This window comes from Eleginops maclovinus, chromosome 22 (assembly GCF_036324505.1).
Source record: "Eleginops maclovinus isolate JMC-PN-2008 ecotype Puerto Natales chromosome 22, JC_Emac_rtc_rv5, whole genome shotgun sequence".
NCBI classification, from domain to species: domain Eukaryota; kingdom Metazoa; phylum Chordata; class Actinopteri; order Perciformes; family Eleginopidae; genus Eleginops; species Eleginops maclovinus.
In genome coordinates, this window is record NC_086370.1 from 19,134,026 (window position 1) to 19,150,673 (window position 16,648).

The 16,648-nt window shown below is 40.1% G+C and overlaps 1 protein-coding gene across 14 annotated transcripts in view; it reads left to right on the top strand.

Moving 5' to 3' along the window:
- The first annotated feature begins 2,925 nt into the window (after positions 1-2,925).
- camk2g2 (calcium/calmodulin-dependent protein kinase (CaM kinase) II gamma 2) overlaps positions 2,926-16,648 on the top strand; it is a 49,531-nt gene continuing 35,808 nt past the window's right edge. For all 14 annotated transcript variants that reach the window (XM_063875060.1, XM_063875056.1, XM_063875061.1 and 11 more), the window contains exons 1-2: positions 2,926-3,130; positions 4,169-4,263. In XM_063875060.1, coding sequence (XP_063731130.1) covers positions 3,066-3,130; positions 4,169-4,263 — 160 coding nt within the window. In that variant the 5' untranslated portion in view covers positions 2,926-3,065. The remainder of the gene's footprint in view (positions 3,131-4,168; positions 4,264-16,648) is intronic.

The following is a 16,648-nucleotide window of genomic DNA, read 5'->3' on the forward strand; positions in this document are numbered from 1 at the left end:
TGCCAAATGTTTGTCTGTTTTATAGTGAAATGCACATGACCTTTTACTACTGTTGTCAATTTCATCTTTTAGCAATGCTGGCAACAGAACACAGGACCTAAATGCATACACACAGGGATAGTAGAAGGTGTTTTTTAGGTCACCTTAAAGTGAGAAGCTAAAAATTGAACATCAGCCCAAGACAAGACATGATCCATTTGGTAGCTTTTGAGCATACATTTGAAACTAACATGGATGAGAAGTCGTAAAACCTGTTTCCCCAATCCAGTCTGTATGGAGAAGCTGCATTTTTGGTCTCTTCGAACAGCTGTGGGATGACTCTTTAGCTGCTAAATGCTCTGCTATGTTCACCAGCTAGTGGCTTAATTAGTCTGTTACACTGTTTGTGTTTTTTTCCAAACAGAAACAATGTTAAGTGGTGCAGCAACACTAAACCACAAATGTGAATAGGCTGTGAAAACATAGAGCAAGCTGAAAGATGCTGAAACACTCTCTCGAGCTGATTTGCAAAAAGACAGACTTATTGACACAATGTCAAAACGTTCATAAGTGTCTTTAAACTGCTCAGATTATACAACGAATACACACTTGTGTGAAATGTGAACATCTACAAGAGCATTAAAACTCCATCTGCATTTTAACATAAATGTATAACACTTCTGATATACTGTTTCATTATATAGGACTAAATAAATATCTAAAATCATGTGTAGATTCATCATTGCAGCATCTAAACAAGAAATAAAAATACAAGTGTGAGAAACACAGTTAGCACATCACAGGAGAATGTGCAGCTGTAATCACCCACAAACACACATACATACTTAAACATGGTGCCAAGAGGATATATTAATACCCTTCATGAGATATTCATGAAAGCTCAGATAAACCTTTACAGTGCAGCAGGCTGTTACATAACACATATAATTCCCTGTCTCTTATACAATGATGCTCCAGCTTACAGTTAAAATCCCTAAAACTGCACACGAGTCAGATCGAAGCCTCGACTCCCAGAAACAGACCCTACTGGTTTGTGTATGGTGACCTAGAGGTAATGAGATCCCTGCTATCAAGGCTCTTTGAACTCTTTAATCTTCATTTTAGGTAAATTATTTTCATATATATGTATATTTTTTAATAAATGAATGTTTAAATGATCATAATTACATTTGAATGGCAATAATGATTGTGAAATTGTGCATTTATCAGTAAAAGTGAAAGCCTATACATTCACTGTCACATGCAAACAGTTTGAATGGTAACCCGAACACCCAGTGAGATTATTATTAATTGTATGTTTTTAAGATGTAGCTGTGCCCCTAAAACCATCGCAGAGAAGCATTTGTTTGTTTTTTGGGGAGGGGGTGGGGGGGGGGGTAATCTATGTTTATCCTGTATGTATGTATGTCCTCAGACTAATGTCACATTTCAATGAATAATTGTGATCATATACCTCTAAAAGTAAATATGTACAATGGTTTGATTTTTTATGATTATTGTAATTCGCAGACTTCTGTTATATAATTGAATAATAATGTCGTTGTTGATTATGATTCATAATGAGAAATGAACAGCAGAGGTGCTCAAATATACAATTATCATTGTATCCTGGTGCCATTATTTTCAGCAGAGACTAACGCTCTTTTTTTGCGAGGCCCAGTTTCGGAAATGAAAACCACAATACAGTGAGCATGCAGCTCATCGCTCTGTGCCAATATTAAAATATTGCGGCATCACATCTCACTACATGGTCTTCAAAGGATGCTGCTCTTTTCAGCTGTTCTGGTGTCAGCTTTACCTTTGTGCACATATGTTGAAGATGGAAGGAAGAGATCGTGGAACTGACCCTGGATCTGTGGCTTCTGATACACCAGTAAAGATCTCGCGTGGCTTACATCCCACCTCCACCACTACTGCCAAAGAGAAGAAAGCAGAAGAGGTCTCACTCTGCCTTTTTCTCTCCATTATTTGATAAATCCAGTTTATCAAACTGATAAAATGTTTGTTTTTACGGCATTATGAGAAGATTTCGTTAAGTGAAGACACTGTGAAACAATACTTTCCAATGCTTTTGAGCCCTATTTTTGACAGTATGATGAACACAAATAGATCAAAATCCAGCTCAGAAAAGACAACCATTCTCACACGTACAAATATTATTATATTGATGTTATAAATACGATAATACATTTTAGGAGACAAGACCAAATTAAAGCCTCACCTGTATTGTTTCTTATCTAACTTATACGACCACTTTCATTACGGTAAATAAGCTTATAAAACCCCTTTTCATAGCAGCCATTTTGACATGTCTTGCAGAGTAAACACGGGTGTAATTAATAATGTTAATCACTGACTGCTATTTCTGAATGGCAGAACGATGCTTTGAATAACAGACATATACACAGTGCATAGTCATAGACCCTAGAGGAGGCAATACCATCCTACTTGAATCAATAAAATAATTTAAAATCAATAATGTCTGAAAAATTAGTGATTTCTTTAGTAAGTAGCTGTGTATGCGAGATAATGTATCACCACTTGTCCCTACCTCTCTAAAAACCTGCAAAGGCAAGCCATCAACTTTTAAATATAATATACTGCAGTATGTCATATACGATCATATACTAAGTTTTTTGTTTGTTTTGTATCTATATTTGGTGTAAATGCTTGTCTTTATTATTGTTTTGTTAAATCTTTTTTTTTAAATATATATTTGTATAATTGTTGTAATTTTTACCTCTAAAAAATCAATACAGGATAAAAAGAAATCGTTGAAGCCAAAAAACTACATGACAGAATTAGATGGTTAACGCCCACTTTTGGAATTTCACTTTCCATTTCTTATTTTTAAACACAGTGACTCACCATCTCAATAGAGGATCTTTGTTACTACAGCTACCCCCACCCCCCTCTCCTCTCTCCCTCCCACTCCCTGCTCCTCTCTCTGAGCTCAAGCCTCTCTTCCCCCTCTCTGCTTCACGAGTTCTCCTCCCGAAACCTGCGCGAGACGGCCACTGAAGCGCGAGTCTATCCCCCCCTCACTCCCCTGCACTTCAGTGAACATGGCTACAGTTGTAACCTCGACCAGATTCACTGACGAATATCAGCTGTACGAGGAACTCGGAAAGTAAGCGACCGCCACCGCCGCTGCTCTTGTTGCATTCTGTGTGTGTGTGTGTGTGTGTGTGTGTGTGTGTGTGTGTGTGTGTGTGTGTGTGTGTGTGTGTGTGTGTGTTTGCACGTTTTTCTCCTTTGCTGCTGCTGCCATTGTGCGCGTTTACTTCAGTGTTGACAAGGCAGGAGAGGGCTGTCAAAAAAAAAATCAAAAAACAGGGAAGCGTAGGAAAGCAACAGTAAACTGTAGGCAGGTTCATGTTACCGCTTCAAAGGCTTGTATTTAATCCTCAATGTGCATTTAAAGGTGTATTTGCCATGTACCATTGTGCTTCTGTTTAACCCGAAAGGTGTGAAGCGTTTAGGACCAACTTGTTTGTCAATTAATCTGCAGGTCGAAAACTCGCTTTGCACGCAGCCATGGCCTGGTGGCATCCTCTTTGCTCCTGTTCAATCATTCAGCTGTTTTTGTGCATTTCTAAGCAGACTGCAGGGTTACTGTAGTGTCCAAAAAATAAGAAAACAAAGCTCTGCTGCATTAAAGACCGCACATTTTGGTTTTGCGCATCACACACGTACTGCGTTCCGGATTAAAACATGAAAGGACACAGGTTACACCACAGCCACTTTGTAACGTCTAATCTCTACGTCTGGCTAATAGAGCAGCTCCACATTGTGACACAGCATGAGTTTAAAGGAGGCGTATGTGCAAAAAAAAAAAGATATGAAAATACAGTTTAATGTAGAATATTTCAGTTTATTCTCCTATACTCACATTCCTGCCTGTGAGCTAATGACTGGGTAACATGAATAAAGCCCCTCTCTCCTCTGCCATGCACTAGTAGCCAGGACCTCTACTCAGATCTCATACACAGAATATCAGACTGAATTAATTATGCATGTGGCTTCCTTTCCCCTCTCTTTAGGAGTATGCGATTGAAGCATGCCCTTAGTGTGTGTCAGGTTCATGCACTTTCCCCTGAGACACACAGATTTTGTTATGTTTGAAGTGGTTTCACTGATCTGTCTTATCTTTTTTCTTCTGCTCCAGGGGTGCCTTTTCTATCGTCCGCCGATGCGTCAAAAAGTCCACCGGCCAGGAGTATGCTGCTAAAATTATCAACACAAAAAAGCTCTCAGCGAGAGGTAAGTACGGTGGATATTCATTCAGTGGGGCTCGGCAGATCACTCAAGGAGTAACATGAATTTATGCACACTGAAAGCTGCTGTCCACTCCGCTGTAGCTGCTCAAAGATGTCAGTTCAGCTGCAGGTTTGCTATTTATTTCCTGAAAAGCTGCAAGCCACGCACTCTTTCCTCCTTCTGTCAGCGGCGATTCCTGAAAAGCCACTTGGCAGAGCTGCTGTGGTTAAAGTTGCAAAGCTTCAGACGGCTTTGGCAGCTGTCTGCAACATTTTTTGGTTTGTTATGGTTATCAGTGGCCGCCAGCTTGACCTTTAGCCTGAAATATTCTCCCCTCACACAGCAGCACGTAGGATAAGATAAAGTTCTGGGTTCTTTTTAAAATAGTTTTGGCATTGGTCTGGGTTGGTTATGATAACACTGCGCTGGCATATTGAATAGCTGAAATAAGGGTTCTGGGAACACAGCATCATTGCTAAAAATAAGTAAAACTGAGCAAGAAAAATAAGCAATCAGACAGGCTTCATGGTGGATTCACATGCTCTTCTGGTACTGTGGAAACTACATATAAAGAAGATGAGTTTGGCTATATGGAGTGAAATACCATGCACAGATAGAGAAACATTTTCACCCGTAAATATTTAAACTTTTTCACTGCAGTGGCTATTCTTGTGTGATCTTGTGCCGTGTTGCTTACAGCGTTTCAACCACAAGTTGTTTGCTGTTTGCAGGGTAACAAATAACTTTTCAAACCTTTGCTGTACAGTAGCTGTCTGTAATAACCTTGAGTTATCCTTATTAAATATGACGTTTGCGGTTTTCTCTCAGGCAGTGTGTGTGCGTGTGTGTTCACATCCAGCAGTCAAGCACATGTTGAAATATCACCACCTGTGATTCAGTATTTGCAGCAGATTTGTTTTCATTGTCATCAGTCTGCCTGTTAAACTGTGTGTGTGTGTGTATGTGTTTGTGTGTGTGTGTGTGTGTGCGTGTGCGTGTGCGTGTGTGTTTCACAGCGTTCCTGCTGCCATGTAGCTGAATCCAAGCCTTTCTGTCTGTTGATTGCTTTGCCTGTCACATGTGCTTGTGTTTGCACATGAATTCTATTGATCCTTCGCTGCATCTCTTTTGGTGTGTGAGCATGTTCAGACTGTGTGTGTGTGTGTGTGTGCGTGTGTGTGTGTGCGTGTGTGTGTATGCGTGCAACTGCAAAAGGTTGCACCAAAGTTTGAGTGATGATATGAAGTGCACATCGGTCCCAGTTCTGGACTGATAGGGCAGCTCTTCTCCTGGGGGGATGCAGGCTGAATTGCTCTGTCTGCCCCTCCTCCTCTCAAACACCCCCACCCATTTAATCTTCTTTCCTTATTATGTTGTTTTCTCCCTCCTCCCTTCCCCTCCCTTCTCTGTAAACAAAGGATTGATTTCAGTAAAGATCTTAAAAACCCTTCTCAGCAGGCGATTGGTGTGTGTGTGTGTGCGTGCGTGCGCGTGTGTGAAGGGCAATATTGGCAGTGGTCCGGAGCTAGTAACCCGGCAACAGCAGGGGTGAAGCTCTTCATCCCATAGGCTGTCTGGCAGAGAGACTGCTCGAGTGTTTCTCTCTGCGTCGTGGTCACAATTATCACACAAACACACGCATAGACAACTGCTCTTTTCTCACTTAAAGCACGGTTGTACACACTTACTTAATGCTTCTCACACTTAACTGCAAAGCCAGTGTCACATTGTGAAATACCCACATCACATTAGTCTCTCCCTCAGTTCAACACGCTGAAATGTGCTGCGGGTGCCAATGTGTTTTCAACAAACACAAGAAGTATGTTCTTACTGCCTGAAACCCCCCACCCTACATACTTACACCCACACACCATGCCAATAGAAGGGGAAGGAAGGCGAGTAGAAATGTGTCACTGGGCCTTCTGTTTATAACATTTTCATTCTTATTTTCATAGTTCAGGACATTCGGTTTCTTTAGGTCATGGTAATGTTGTTCTCATCAAGCTCAGTGCTCAGATCTAGGAAATGCAGTAAGATGACGCAAGAAAAACTAGCAGCCATTATTACCCAAATCATCTGTTGCTCTATCCACCGCTATACTTTCTGCAGGTTGGTCCCCATGGCCCTCCATTTCATTTGATTCAAAAATCCTAGCCCTTATAAAATCACTATTTAACAGTCGGTTGTCACTGCAGTCACAGTGTCCTCAGGGGGGGTTGCGCCTCTGCGTTAATATTCTTTAATCTCTTTTTCCTTTTTATAATATTCTCCAATCATTGTGTCAATATTTCTTCTTTTCCATTTAAATTGTCGTTGCAGCAATATGTTCCCACATCTGTTGCAATCTCTTCAGGTGCATTGTTTGCAAACCTGATTAAAAATGATGGTGGAAAGACACAGGAAAATAATCCCAATATGAGCCAAGACTACACGACCAAAATCAAAAACACGTCATTTACAGTAACACAGCGATGTGGATTATGTTGTCTCCATGCACACACAAACAAACAGATGTTCACAAATGCTTAAAATGTAACACACACACACACACACACACACACACACACACACACACATCTCCGCTTGTTTTTTTCTTGTTACAGGTGGCAAACACTACACATACTATAGTATCCTATAGTTGTGGTAATACGATGTCTGGAATACGTGTGTGTGTGTGCGTGTGCGTGTGTGTGTGTGTGTGTGTGTGGGGGCAGGATTAAGCCATTTTCCTCTGTGGCTCAGGGAGGGCACATTGGCTGGCGGTGAGGTCAGCGATTATGACTGGGTCATGTTGCGTCACATCCATGCGCAACTCACTCAAGCAGATACTCACACACGGTCTGTCACTTCCACTGTCATTCACACACACACACACACACGCGCGCATCCACACAGACACACTGTTAAGAACACACTGCATTAAGCAACTATTGCAATTTCAAGGTCATTTAGTAAGAGTTTCTAATACCGATGCATCGCTCACTGATGTTCCTTGATAGCATGTTATCTCAGTTCTGTTGGTCATTTCTAAATAAAAATGTTCTTAAAATTGAGGGTTATGGATTGGCTATGACGTAAGAGAATGGGATTCAAAACTGTACAGATTAAGCATGAGCCAACAGCATACATGTTAAGACATCTTAAAAATACACATTAAAGAAGTTAACATTGCATATTAGGCAGAGTTTAGTGTATTGCATACTTTAAAATGTAGTTTGTTGCTAAAAAAAACTGATTGATAGGCAAAATTGTTCTTTTTAAATCTCAATACGTTCTACTTGGACGTGTCAATGTTTCACCAGTACAAAGCTATTGATACTAAAAGCTTCTGATACTGTTTATTTCACAATTGACTTTGGTATCAGATTACAGAAGAAGATAATGGCTGTGACTGACTGATAACGTGTGTGTAACAGAGAAGTTAAGAAAGGGAAGTGTGCTCTTAAGATATGTTAACTTGTTGTTTGGCAACCTGAAAAGGAGGACTATGGCTTTCTGATGATCTACTACATCTGTTCATCTTGTGCAGATGGTTGGAGGCCAATTTGTACAAAGATTAAGTAACAGAAGACAGTGGTTTGATTTTTAGAATACACTTGATGATATTTCCATGGCATGTTTGTTACAGTAGCTCATTTCATTGAGTAAAAAAACATTGCATATTTACACATTAGCGAGTCAGTAATTGCTTTTGCCCTCTCAGCTTTCTACCACTTTCCATTTATGGAGCTCATCATCACTTCTTCACATTTTCTGCTTTTCCTGCATCCACTTAGGATGCTTCCAAAAACATACCAGTGGGTTTTCAGAATTGTATAAACCCCGCCCTACCAATTCACTCACTTATGGTTGAAATGTTAAAAAAAAAAGTCAGCAATTTCAACATGGGGATTTCATTTCCATTCCCATGTTGTTCTATTTTTAGACTCCATGAACTCCTAAGAAATATTCTGCTTTTTAGTTGCTCTATACTGAACTGTGGTCACCAGCTTTTCTTAAAATGATTCTCACCAGGTCATCGACAGTTGGTTTTAGAGCTTTCTGCTGAATATGATGCTTTGAAAGTGTTGAAAATGGATCAAAAACATGAAACTTAAGAGAAAGGAGATGCAGGCTCAGAGATAAGGTGTGGGCTTATTTGCCCAAGCAACAATGTGTTAAAACATGGATGTACAACTCTTCTTCTCCAGTAGAATCAAGTATCCATCTGATCACTCTGTGAGGCAGATGTTTATAAGTTGAGCTTTTACTGATTTATTTCTCAATCATTTATTTCTCAATCATTGAAGTGCTGAACTGCAGTTTCCACTGTGTTTCAATACACACAGTTGCCATATTTACATTTAAGAATGTATACATCTTTCAGCTTGGTTGTTTACTGGTACTTCTCACATTTCATGTTAACATTTACATTATTTCACATTAAACTAAACCATACATTATGTTATTTATGACAACTTAAATGTTCCTCAAGGGACTGCGTTGACAGAGACGTGTTACTACAGGTACCAGTAAGTAGATCAAATACAAGACAGTCTGGTTTTTGTTATATCAGTAAAACTATACAGTAGTTTATAAGACTGTATGACTATAAAGCTCAACACTAGAACTTCTGTTCACTTTCTGAATAATCTACGAGGAATGTGTACTAGCATGTTTTTGATTGACAGATATGATTTCCATTTAACACTGCATTGCATTGTTGCAGAATTTCAACCTCTTCAGCTTTTCTTTACCGAGACCATCGTTATCAACTTTAGAAACATCAAAGCACTATAATCAACAGAGGCCGACTGGTGCCTGCGTATCAGAAAAAAAGTGGCACTTGAACACACTGCATAGACTTCTGCCACCTGTAATGTACGTTCTTTGCCTGCGTGAGAGGAAATGTCTCTCCGTACTTGCTGGATTTGTCTTAACCACAAAACATAGTGCTGCAGATTTACAAGCCGTCATTCTGATACATACATTAAACCTAAGCCGTGTTTGCAATCCGTTTCACACCGTTCTTGCTCACCACTAAGCTTGTACCAGATGGCCGTGTTGTCGTGAAAATATCCGTGTATTAAAAGGATCAGATGAGATAAGGATAAAACATTAAAATACTCTGGTTTCCTGGTGTGTCCATTTATGTTTTCGTGCACAGATTCGCCTTAAGCTGAACAGCCAATCAGAATGATTTCTCTCACAAATGGGCTCCGCCACCGATTCCAAATGCTAAATCAACCAGTGCTAATGTTGCAGGACACACCTCAAAGAAAGTTGGTGACAGACATCCATTGCCCAACAGAGGCCTCGGTGTAAGGCCTTCATATTTGAATAAAAAAATGTGGTTCCAGCTTCTCAAATGTGAATATTTGCTGCTTTTCTTGGCAGTTAATTGAAAATCAGTTAATTAAATTCCAACACTGCATTGAATGTAGGTCACCCACGTTTTGGCAGAGCTCAGAGCCGAATGCACGATCACTGTAGTCATGCAGTTGCGTAGTGAATGGAGGAAAATTGACCTGAAGTGCCCGGTTGAAAACGCAAGCTATGACGCGGCCTGTAGGGATGACTGTATTAGTTGAAATTGGGGCTTATCTGTTCCTTCAGACTCATGTAAGACCACTTAATGCTTTTTTTAGGAGACGCTGTTGACTGAGATCTATCTTGGCTGTGTTTCTTTTTCTTTTTATCCACAATTATGTGTCACGTATTGTCTCAAACTGTGAAGTGAAAGTATTTTAACCCTGTTATTAATAAGGCCTTGTGATGTCAGTGAGCGAGAGAAGAGGGGGGTCGGGGGGGAGGATGGCGGCACCCGCCCCGCTGTTGAATTATTGAGGTGCAAGACTGCTCTGCTCTCACTGAACATGGACATGAGCAGAGGAGTGGACCCTTGGACTCCTTTTCCTTCCTCTCTTCACCTTTCATTCGACCCCCCTCAGCGTCGTTCCTTTCATTTCTCTTTCGCCACTTCCTCTTTCTAGTAATTTCTTCTCCCCTCTCTGCAAGGCTGCCACTTCTCAGGCCATGCAGACTGACTACGTGTCCTTGCGTGTGTGGGTGCGTGTGTGTTTTCATGCTTTTGGTGGGCTTGTGGTGCACCCGCTGGAGGCTGATTGGCAGAGGGCGTATAGCGTAGCAGTGCAGCGCGGTGAATGTTTAATGAGACCAACTGTGAATATTTGATGGGAGGGAGAGAGTCATATGGAAAGAGAAAGATAAAGATATGTAGAGAGAGTGAGGCGGTCAGGGTCTCCAAAGCAGAAGTAGTGCAGTGTAACACTTCAATGAGTGTTATCCTTCCCACAGCATGCACTCCTTCCTCTTTCCTTATCAAGCGTTTGAAACAACACACTGTTTTGTGGGTGTGTGTGTCCTAAAGTTCAGTATGTTAGTCCAGAACTCTCCTCTTCTCTTCATTATTTACCCTGTTTTTCCTCTGTTATCTGCTTATTATAACCCCCGTCCCGTCCCCCCCCCCCGTCCCAAGCATATGGCACCATGGTGGAAGCCAACTTGAATAAAAGTGTCATTTGCCATATACCGTAGTGCTGGACAAGGACACAAAAGGCCATTTTATGACTTTTAAAGGGATTCTTGTGTCACAAGAAAGTAAATCTAAAACTGAATCTACGCTACGAGTGAGTATAACTGCAACAAAAACTAAAATGTATATAAAAAGTCACAGTAAGGCTGCAAAAAAATAATGCTTTATCATACCACAGTCAGACACTGATCATATGTTAGGAGCTGTATCCGGTAAATGTGGCTTTTTTGCTTTAGAAAAACCGCATTATCCAAGAGTTTATAAAAAAAACAGGGTTTTGGTTTCATTTCCTGTTATTTGAGCTGTTTACCAAAAGCCAGACAAATTAAAACTCCCAGTCAAAAATTCCTTTCTTGCTCAACCAACAATCCAAAAATATTTCCCAAGGGTCATTTATTGTTACTCTGATGCCACACTTAACATTGATAAAATACTAATGATTCGCTTTTGGTCAATCGAGTCTCGTCTCATTGTTTTAGCTCAACAGTGTTGATATTTTTATTTTGTCATACTGTCAATTAACTAAATTCCTGGATAAAACTAAGTATATTTAGCCCTACATTGTTTAAACTCATTCTGCCTGTGCTTATCACTCCAAGGAAACTAGTGAGTAGTTTTAAAGCTACGGCTGCCTCTTTACATTACATGTGATTGCATTACATTAGAGAATCTCAGGTGTGTGTGCATGAGTGTGTTTGTCAGCTGTCACATTCGTGTGTTTGAGTCACTCAAGAGTTCTCTGTTCGTCACATTGCTCAAGTGTGCAGATTCTCCTACTTTTTGTGTCATTGCATTTATGTTTTATCTAAACATGCTCACTTCCAGATAGCTCTTTGTCAGCCACTGTTCGGTAACTGTTAAGTAAGCAGACGTTGTTGAGTGTCTGGGTTTCTGTCGATTCACACACATCAAACTCATAATAAGTTGTCAGATGGGTGCAGTAATTACACTCTGCAGGTGAGTAAGATGGGGAGTAAGGCTGTTCTCCAAATGGAAAGGGTTTATATTAAGATTATTTATTGCGACAGTTGGAAGATTGAAAAAGCAATAAAGCAGGGCGCTCACATGGGAGAGGCATCCAGCAATAATGGTGTGTGTGTGTGTGTGTGCACGTGTGTGTGTCATGCTGGCAATACTCTCACCTACAACTGTGTCCAAATTGAGTCTCTTGCCTTTTTTTCACTTTCCAATAAAACTTTTACCTACAGTATTTTTTTGAAGGGGTAGTTTAGTAAAGTGTGTCTTAATGTCGGTTGTTGCGGTTAAAACCAACTCTGGTGTTTTTTCCCTTTTTGAGTTTGGTTTGTTTGGGCTGGTATAAAAGCCTTATCGATCTCTTGTGCGGACAAAACAGCCAGACAGAGATCACATGAATAGGAGGGCCTCATAAGGCTCAGTAAAGTGTATCCATGTTAGGAAGGAAGTGTGTAAGGAAGTAGATATCTAAGGAAAACAAGGAAGAAAGTCAGGAGGACAGATGGGAATGATGTTAGTAAGTAGGGATGTGAGCAAGTTATCTAGAGAGTAGAGAAAGGTAAGGTAATGAAGGTTAAACTACAAAAGTTTTCATACTTTGCTTTGTATTATTAATCTTTACAGATATCTGATTCTCTCCCTTTTTTGATATTCCAAATAATCCTTGTTACGTTCTTGAAATTATGCACAGTTACTATGTCCAGCAGTGTGTGTACATGTGTGAAAAAGTGTGTCTCTGGAGCTCCTCCGACATGCCAGAGCATGATCCAGTCCCGTTCACACACTCATCATCATGCCGTCGATCAGCCTGTCTCCATGGAAACGCCTATCTTGCATGCATCCCATCACACTTGACAGAAACAGTAAGAGTACATACACTTGGTCACCATATTTTCCAGGTGTCATGTACAATGAACAGTAACATAGTGCAATTCAATTTGTGTAAATCCCAAGGACTCTCGGGTGTCAGTCAGGAAAAGGTCTCTGAAAAATGTCAGTTTTTTGTTTACTTTTATTTTGAAGGGGTTGCATATGGCAGCAGCCGTTAAAGTCCCATGTTAGTTGTCGCAGTCTGTTTTTACTGGTGTTGGGGAATAATACAAAGCCTTTCCTGGCTCTCTATTGTCAAATATGTTGATGCATTGCAGGATATAGGCACCCGGTTGTGAAAGGAAGAAGGAGAATGCATATTAGTCGGGAGGTTTATTACGTTTTCTGACTAGCCGCTTTCAAACCAACAACCTTCAACCATTGATACATTTGTGCACGTGTGTGCCTGAATTGATCTTGTTGGGAATAATATTCCGCTGTCAAGTGTTTTTGACCCACTGGGTAGATGTTGAATAATGAGGAGCAAGTTTGTTGTTAAATAAGTAAAGCCAAGTAAGTGAAGCCTTTGAGGTGATGGAAACAAGTTAGAAATGAATCTAACTTTTGAATGTGCAGTGCATGTCTCGAGTAATGACTCTGTAATTGTTGCTTTCGGGATTCTGTTTATTTTGATACTGGTGAAGCAAATTAATTGTCATGAGCTGCATATTGCCACACGCTGCTGTTTCTCGACAACAGACGGTTCTGTGTTACAACATGTCACTTTGCATATGTGATCATTTTATTGGTGTATGCCTTTGACTGATGATACTACCAGAATCGGAAATCCACATGGACCGATTTTGCTCTAGATTCAGAGAACACTCAAACATGCAAGCATAAGCACGGACCTCATGGTGATCTCGGTAAATGTTTGTTCACCTTTTGTTGAATAAGCACCCTTTATATTTCTTTACACAAGGCAAATATTTCTCTAAGAGGATGTTTGACCAGCACTCGCACTGTCTATAGTTTCACTTTTACAATTGACACCTGCTAAACCAACTAAAATCATTTGATAAACTCCGATAAAAGATCCTCTGCAGCTCTAACAGCAGTTTGGAGTATCCCAGTACAATTGTTGAATGGAGTCGAGTGTGTGGCTTCATCATTTAGTTGAAGTGTGTACTCCTGTTGAGTACACAAAGGACTGGACTCGACTGGCACACCACCAACACAGTTTGAGCGTTTGTTTCTGCTTCCAAGGTAACAATCAAAACAGCCTTTCAAAATAAAAGTCTTCTCACAGTAGTCCCATTCAGGGCAGACTGGATTGACGCATTTCGGGCAGTGGAGCAAATCCATGACTCAATTAGATGGAGCAATGTTTCTATTTTCAAATGTTAACTTATTGTCACACAGTCTTCACAATCAGATGATTACATTTGTAAATGAGATGCTGAATATAGTTTGTACTATTATCAGCAACTAATGAAAGCAAGTATTAAAAGAATAACATGTTTCTGGACTAGCTTTCAAGTTGGTCAGTCCCAACACGTTGCTGATTGTTTATCAAAGCATGCTTTTTGCTGTCGCTTCCATCCAAATTTCAAAACATAACCAGATGCCCATGGGTAGGGGGAAGCAGGTTTTGTGATCACCAGTGGATTGTGATTATAAAATGAGCTGCCACATTAACTGGGCAGTTTGATGTCAGCACTTTTTCAAATGACTCATCTCATTTATGTTTGGTTAAAAAAACAGGAACTTGGCATCATACTTTTTTCTCCTTATTTGGGTAGGAGGAGATGCATGTTTTGTTATGTGTTCAGCTAATCCAGTACTTGCTGTCAAATGAAGATAACTTTTTGTATTTTATTTATGTATTAAATGTAATCTTACACATGTTCCCAGGTTGACTGCAAATATCCGTTTGAGTCCATATCTTTTAGATTTTCTCTGCAGGACAAGCAAACATTTACATTTGTAAATGTCTTAACAACTGAGCAATTACTCTTCAGGGAGATATAAATAAACAAGAATGATTGAAATCTCCCTGGATAGAGGCCATGATATACTTTATAAGTGAGCAGAATCAATTTCAGCCTGTGCTTGAATTAAAACAAACACACTCCTCAGAGGAAAGAGTAATAACTGCTCATACAGCTCATTGCTTACACAAAGCGTTGTAAGCCTGTGTTTTGTCAAGTTAAGCATTGTAATAAAACATTACATCCTTTGTGTTAAGAGTGATCATTGTATTAACAACACAAGGACTTGTTCAACAAGCTCCAGAATAAATATTACCTTCACAGATGCTGGCTAGTAATGTAGAGCAATCAGGCACCCAAAAGTAATGTCATTATTTGTTTGGATTAACTTGCAGACCTGTATATACCCCGCTCAGCTGTCAGACATGATCTCCGTCAGCTGTCACTCTTTACACGGCTCTACTGGCTGCATTAACTCTGTGTTGTATCTGGATGTTTGTTCATGTGTCCCTTCATGTCTTACAAAAAGGACTGGCAGTCTCTACACACAATGGGAGCCATTATCCCTTCTCTCAGGGAATAACCGAGAGATAAGTCGGTGTGTGAGAGTGTGTTTGATCACCTCTCGGAGCCGGTCATTGTCAGGGTTGAGGCCTGTCTCGCTTCACAGCCGCTCATCAGTGATTAGTTATCACTCTGCGAGGATCAAGGCTGCACTCTGACACATCAAGGCTGGGAACCCGGGCTCTGTTATTTATGTGCAGGAGTGAAGGGGCCAGTATTTGCCTCCAGGTCTATTCTTAGCACTAATTTGGGTGGCATTATAATGACACTTTTTTTTTTACATTCCTCCAACCAGGTGCTTGTGTCAGCTGCAGAAGTAAACACGCAGTAGTGTTGGGAACTGTTCTGTCATACCTTGAACTCGACAGTACAATCAGGTATTCAAATAGAGCCAAACAAACGATAGATGGTGTTTTTAAAAAGCCAAGTAAAAAAAAGGTGGGAGGTGGAAATACCTGTACTCCCTTGTTATTGAACATTTTAAAACCTGCTCTACTGCCTGGCTGCTCAATGCCTTTTAACAACTATCTGTTACGTAGAGTTGTGGACTTTTGGCATATATATATAATAGTAATTACTATTACAGAAAGCAAAGGTATCTTGACCCCTGCTTCAAAAACAGAAAGAATTAAGTGAATGAATTCAATAATTCTTTGCACATTTTGAGCCGTTAACATGAAGCACCGTTTAACAACATGGCATGGTTCTGTCTACAGTAATACAGGCTGCTTTGTGAAAATGAATGATTCAAAGCATGCTAGTAATTAAATAGCTTTCTACAGCTCTGGAAAATAATTAGAGACCACTGCAGCATTATGAGTTTCTCCGGTTTTACTATTTATAGGTTTGTCTTTGAGTTGAATGTTTTATTGTATTCTATAAACTACTGACAACATTTCTCTGTGTTGGAATTCAACAGACACTGGAATGGCTGCCATGTAGAGATGGAGATTTAAGAGAAATTGGGAGTGGTCTCTTAATTTATTCCGGGGCTGTTTATTAGTAGAAAAAATAAACTTCACTCATAAACTTTGTCCCATTCTCGACCTGATGAACTCTGTATAGTCGTGATATCAACGAGCGACTGGCTGACCACTCACACAGCTCTAATGCGGATCTTTAAATGTACCTAAGGACATGTGGCACGGCGAGCTGGCAGCGGGGTTGTGATAAAGCTAATTTACAGTTAATCTCATGATGTATTAGCCTAGCCACAGTGTAGAGGTAACAAGGACAAAACAGGAAACTGCAGGTGGCTGCTGTTTTATTTTTAGACGTGTTAACACTGGGGATCTTATGATGTCGATGCTTTCACTTCCACAAGTGAAATGACTGTCCGACTTTTACATGAAGACAGCCTTCCGCTTTTCAGATCCATTATTCTAAAAGGACAGTGTTTTAGTTTTGGGTCACTGGAGAAAAATGATTATAATACTCAAATAATGCAGAGGGGTTTATTTCAGTTAAAACACCAGAAAAAAACACTTTCTTATTTCTTCACTTTCATGGGGGA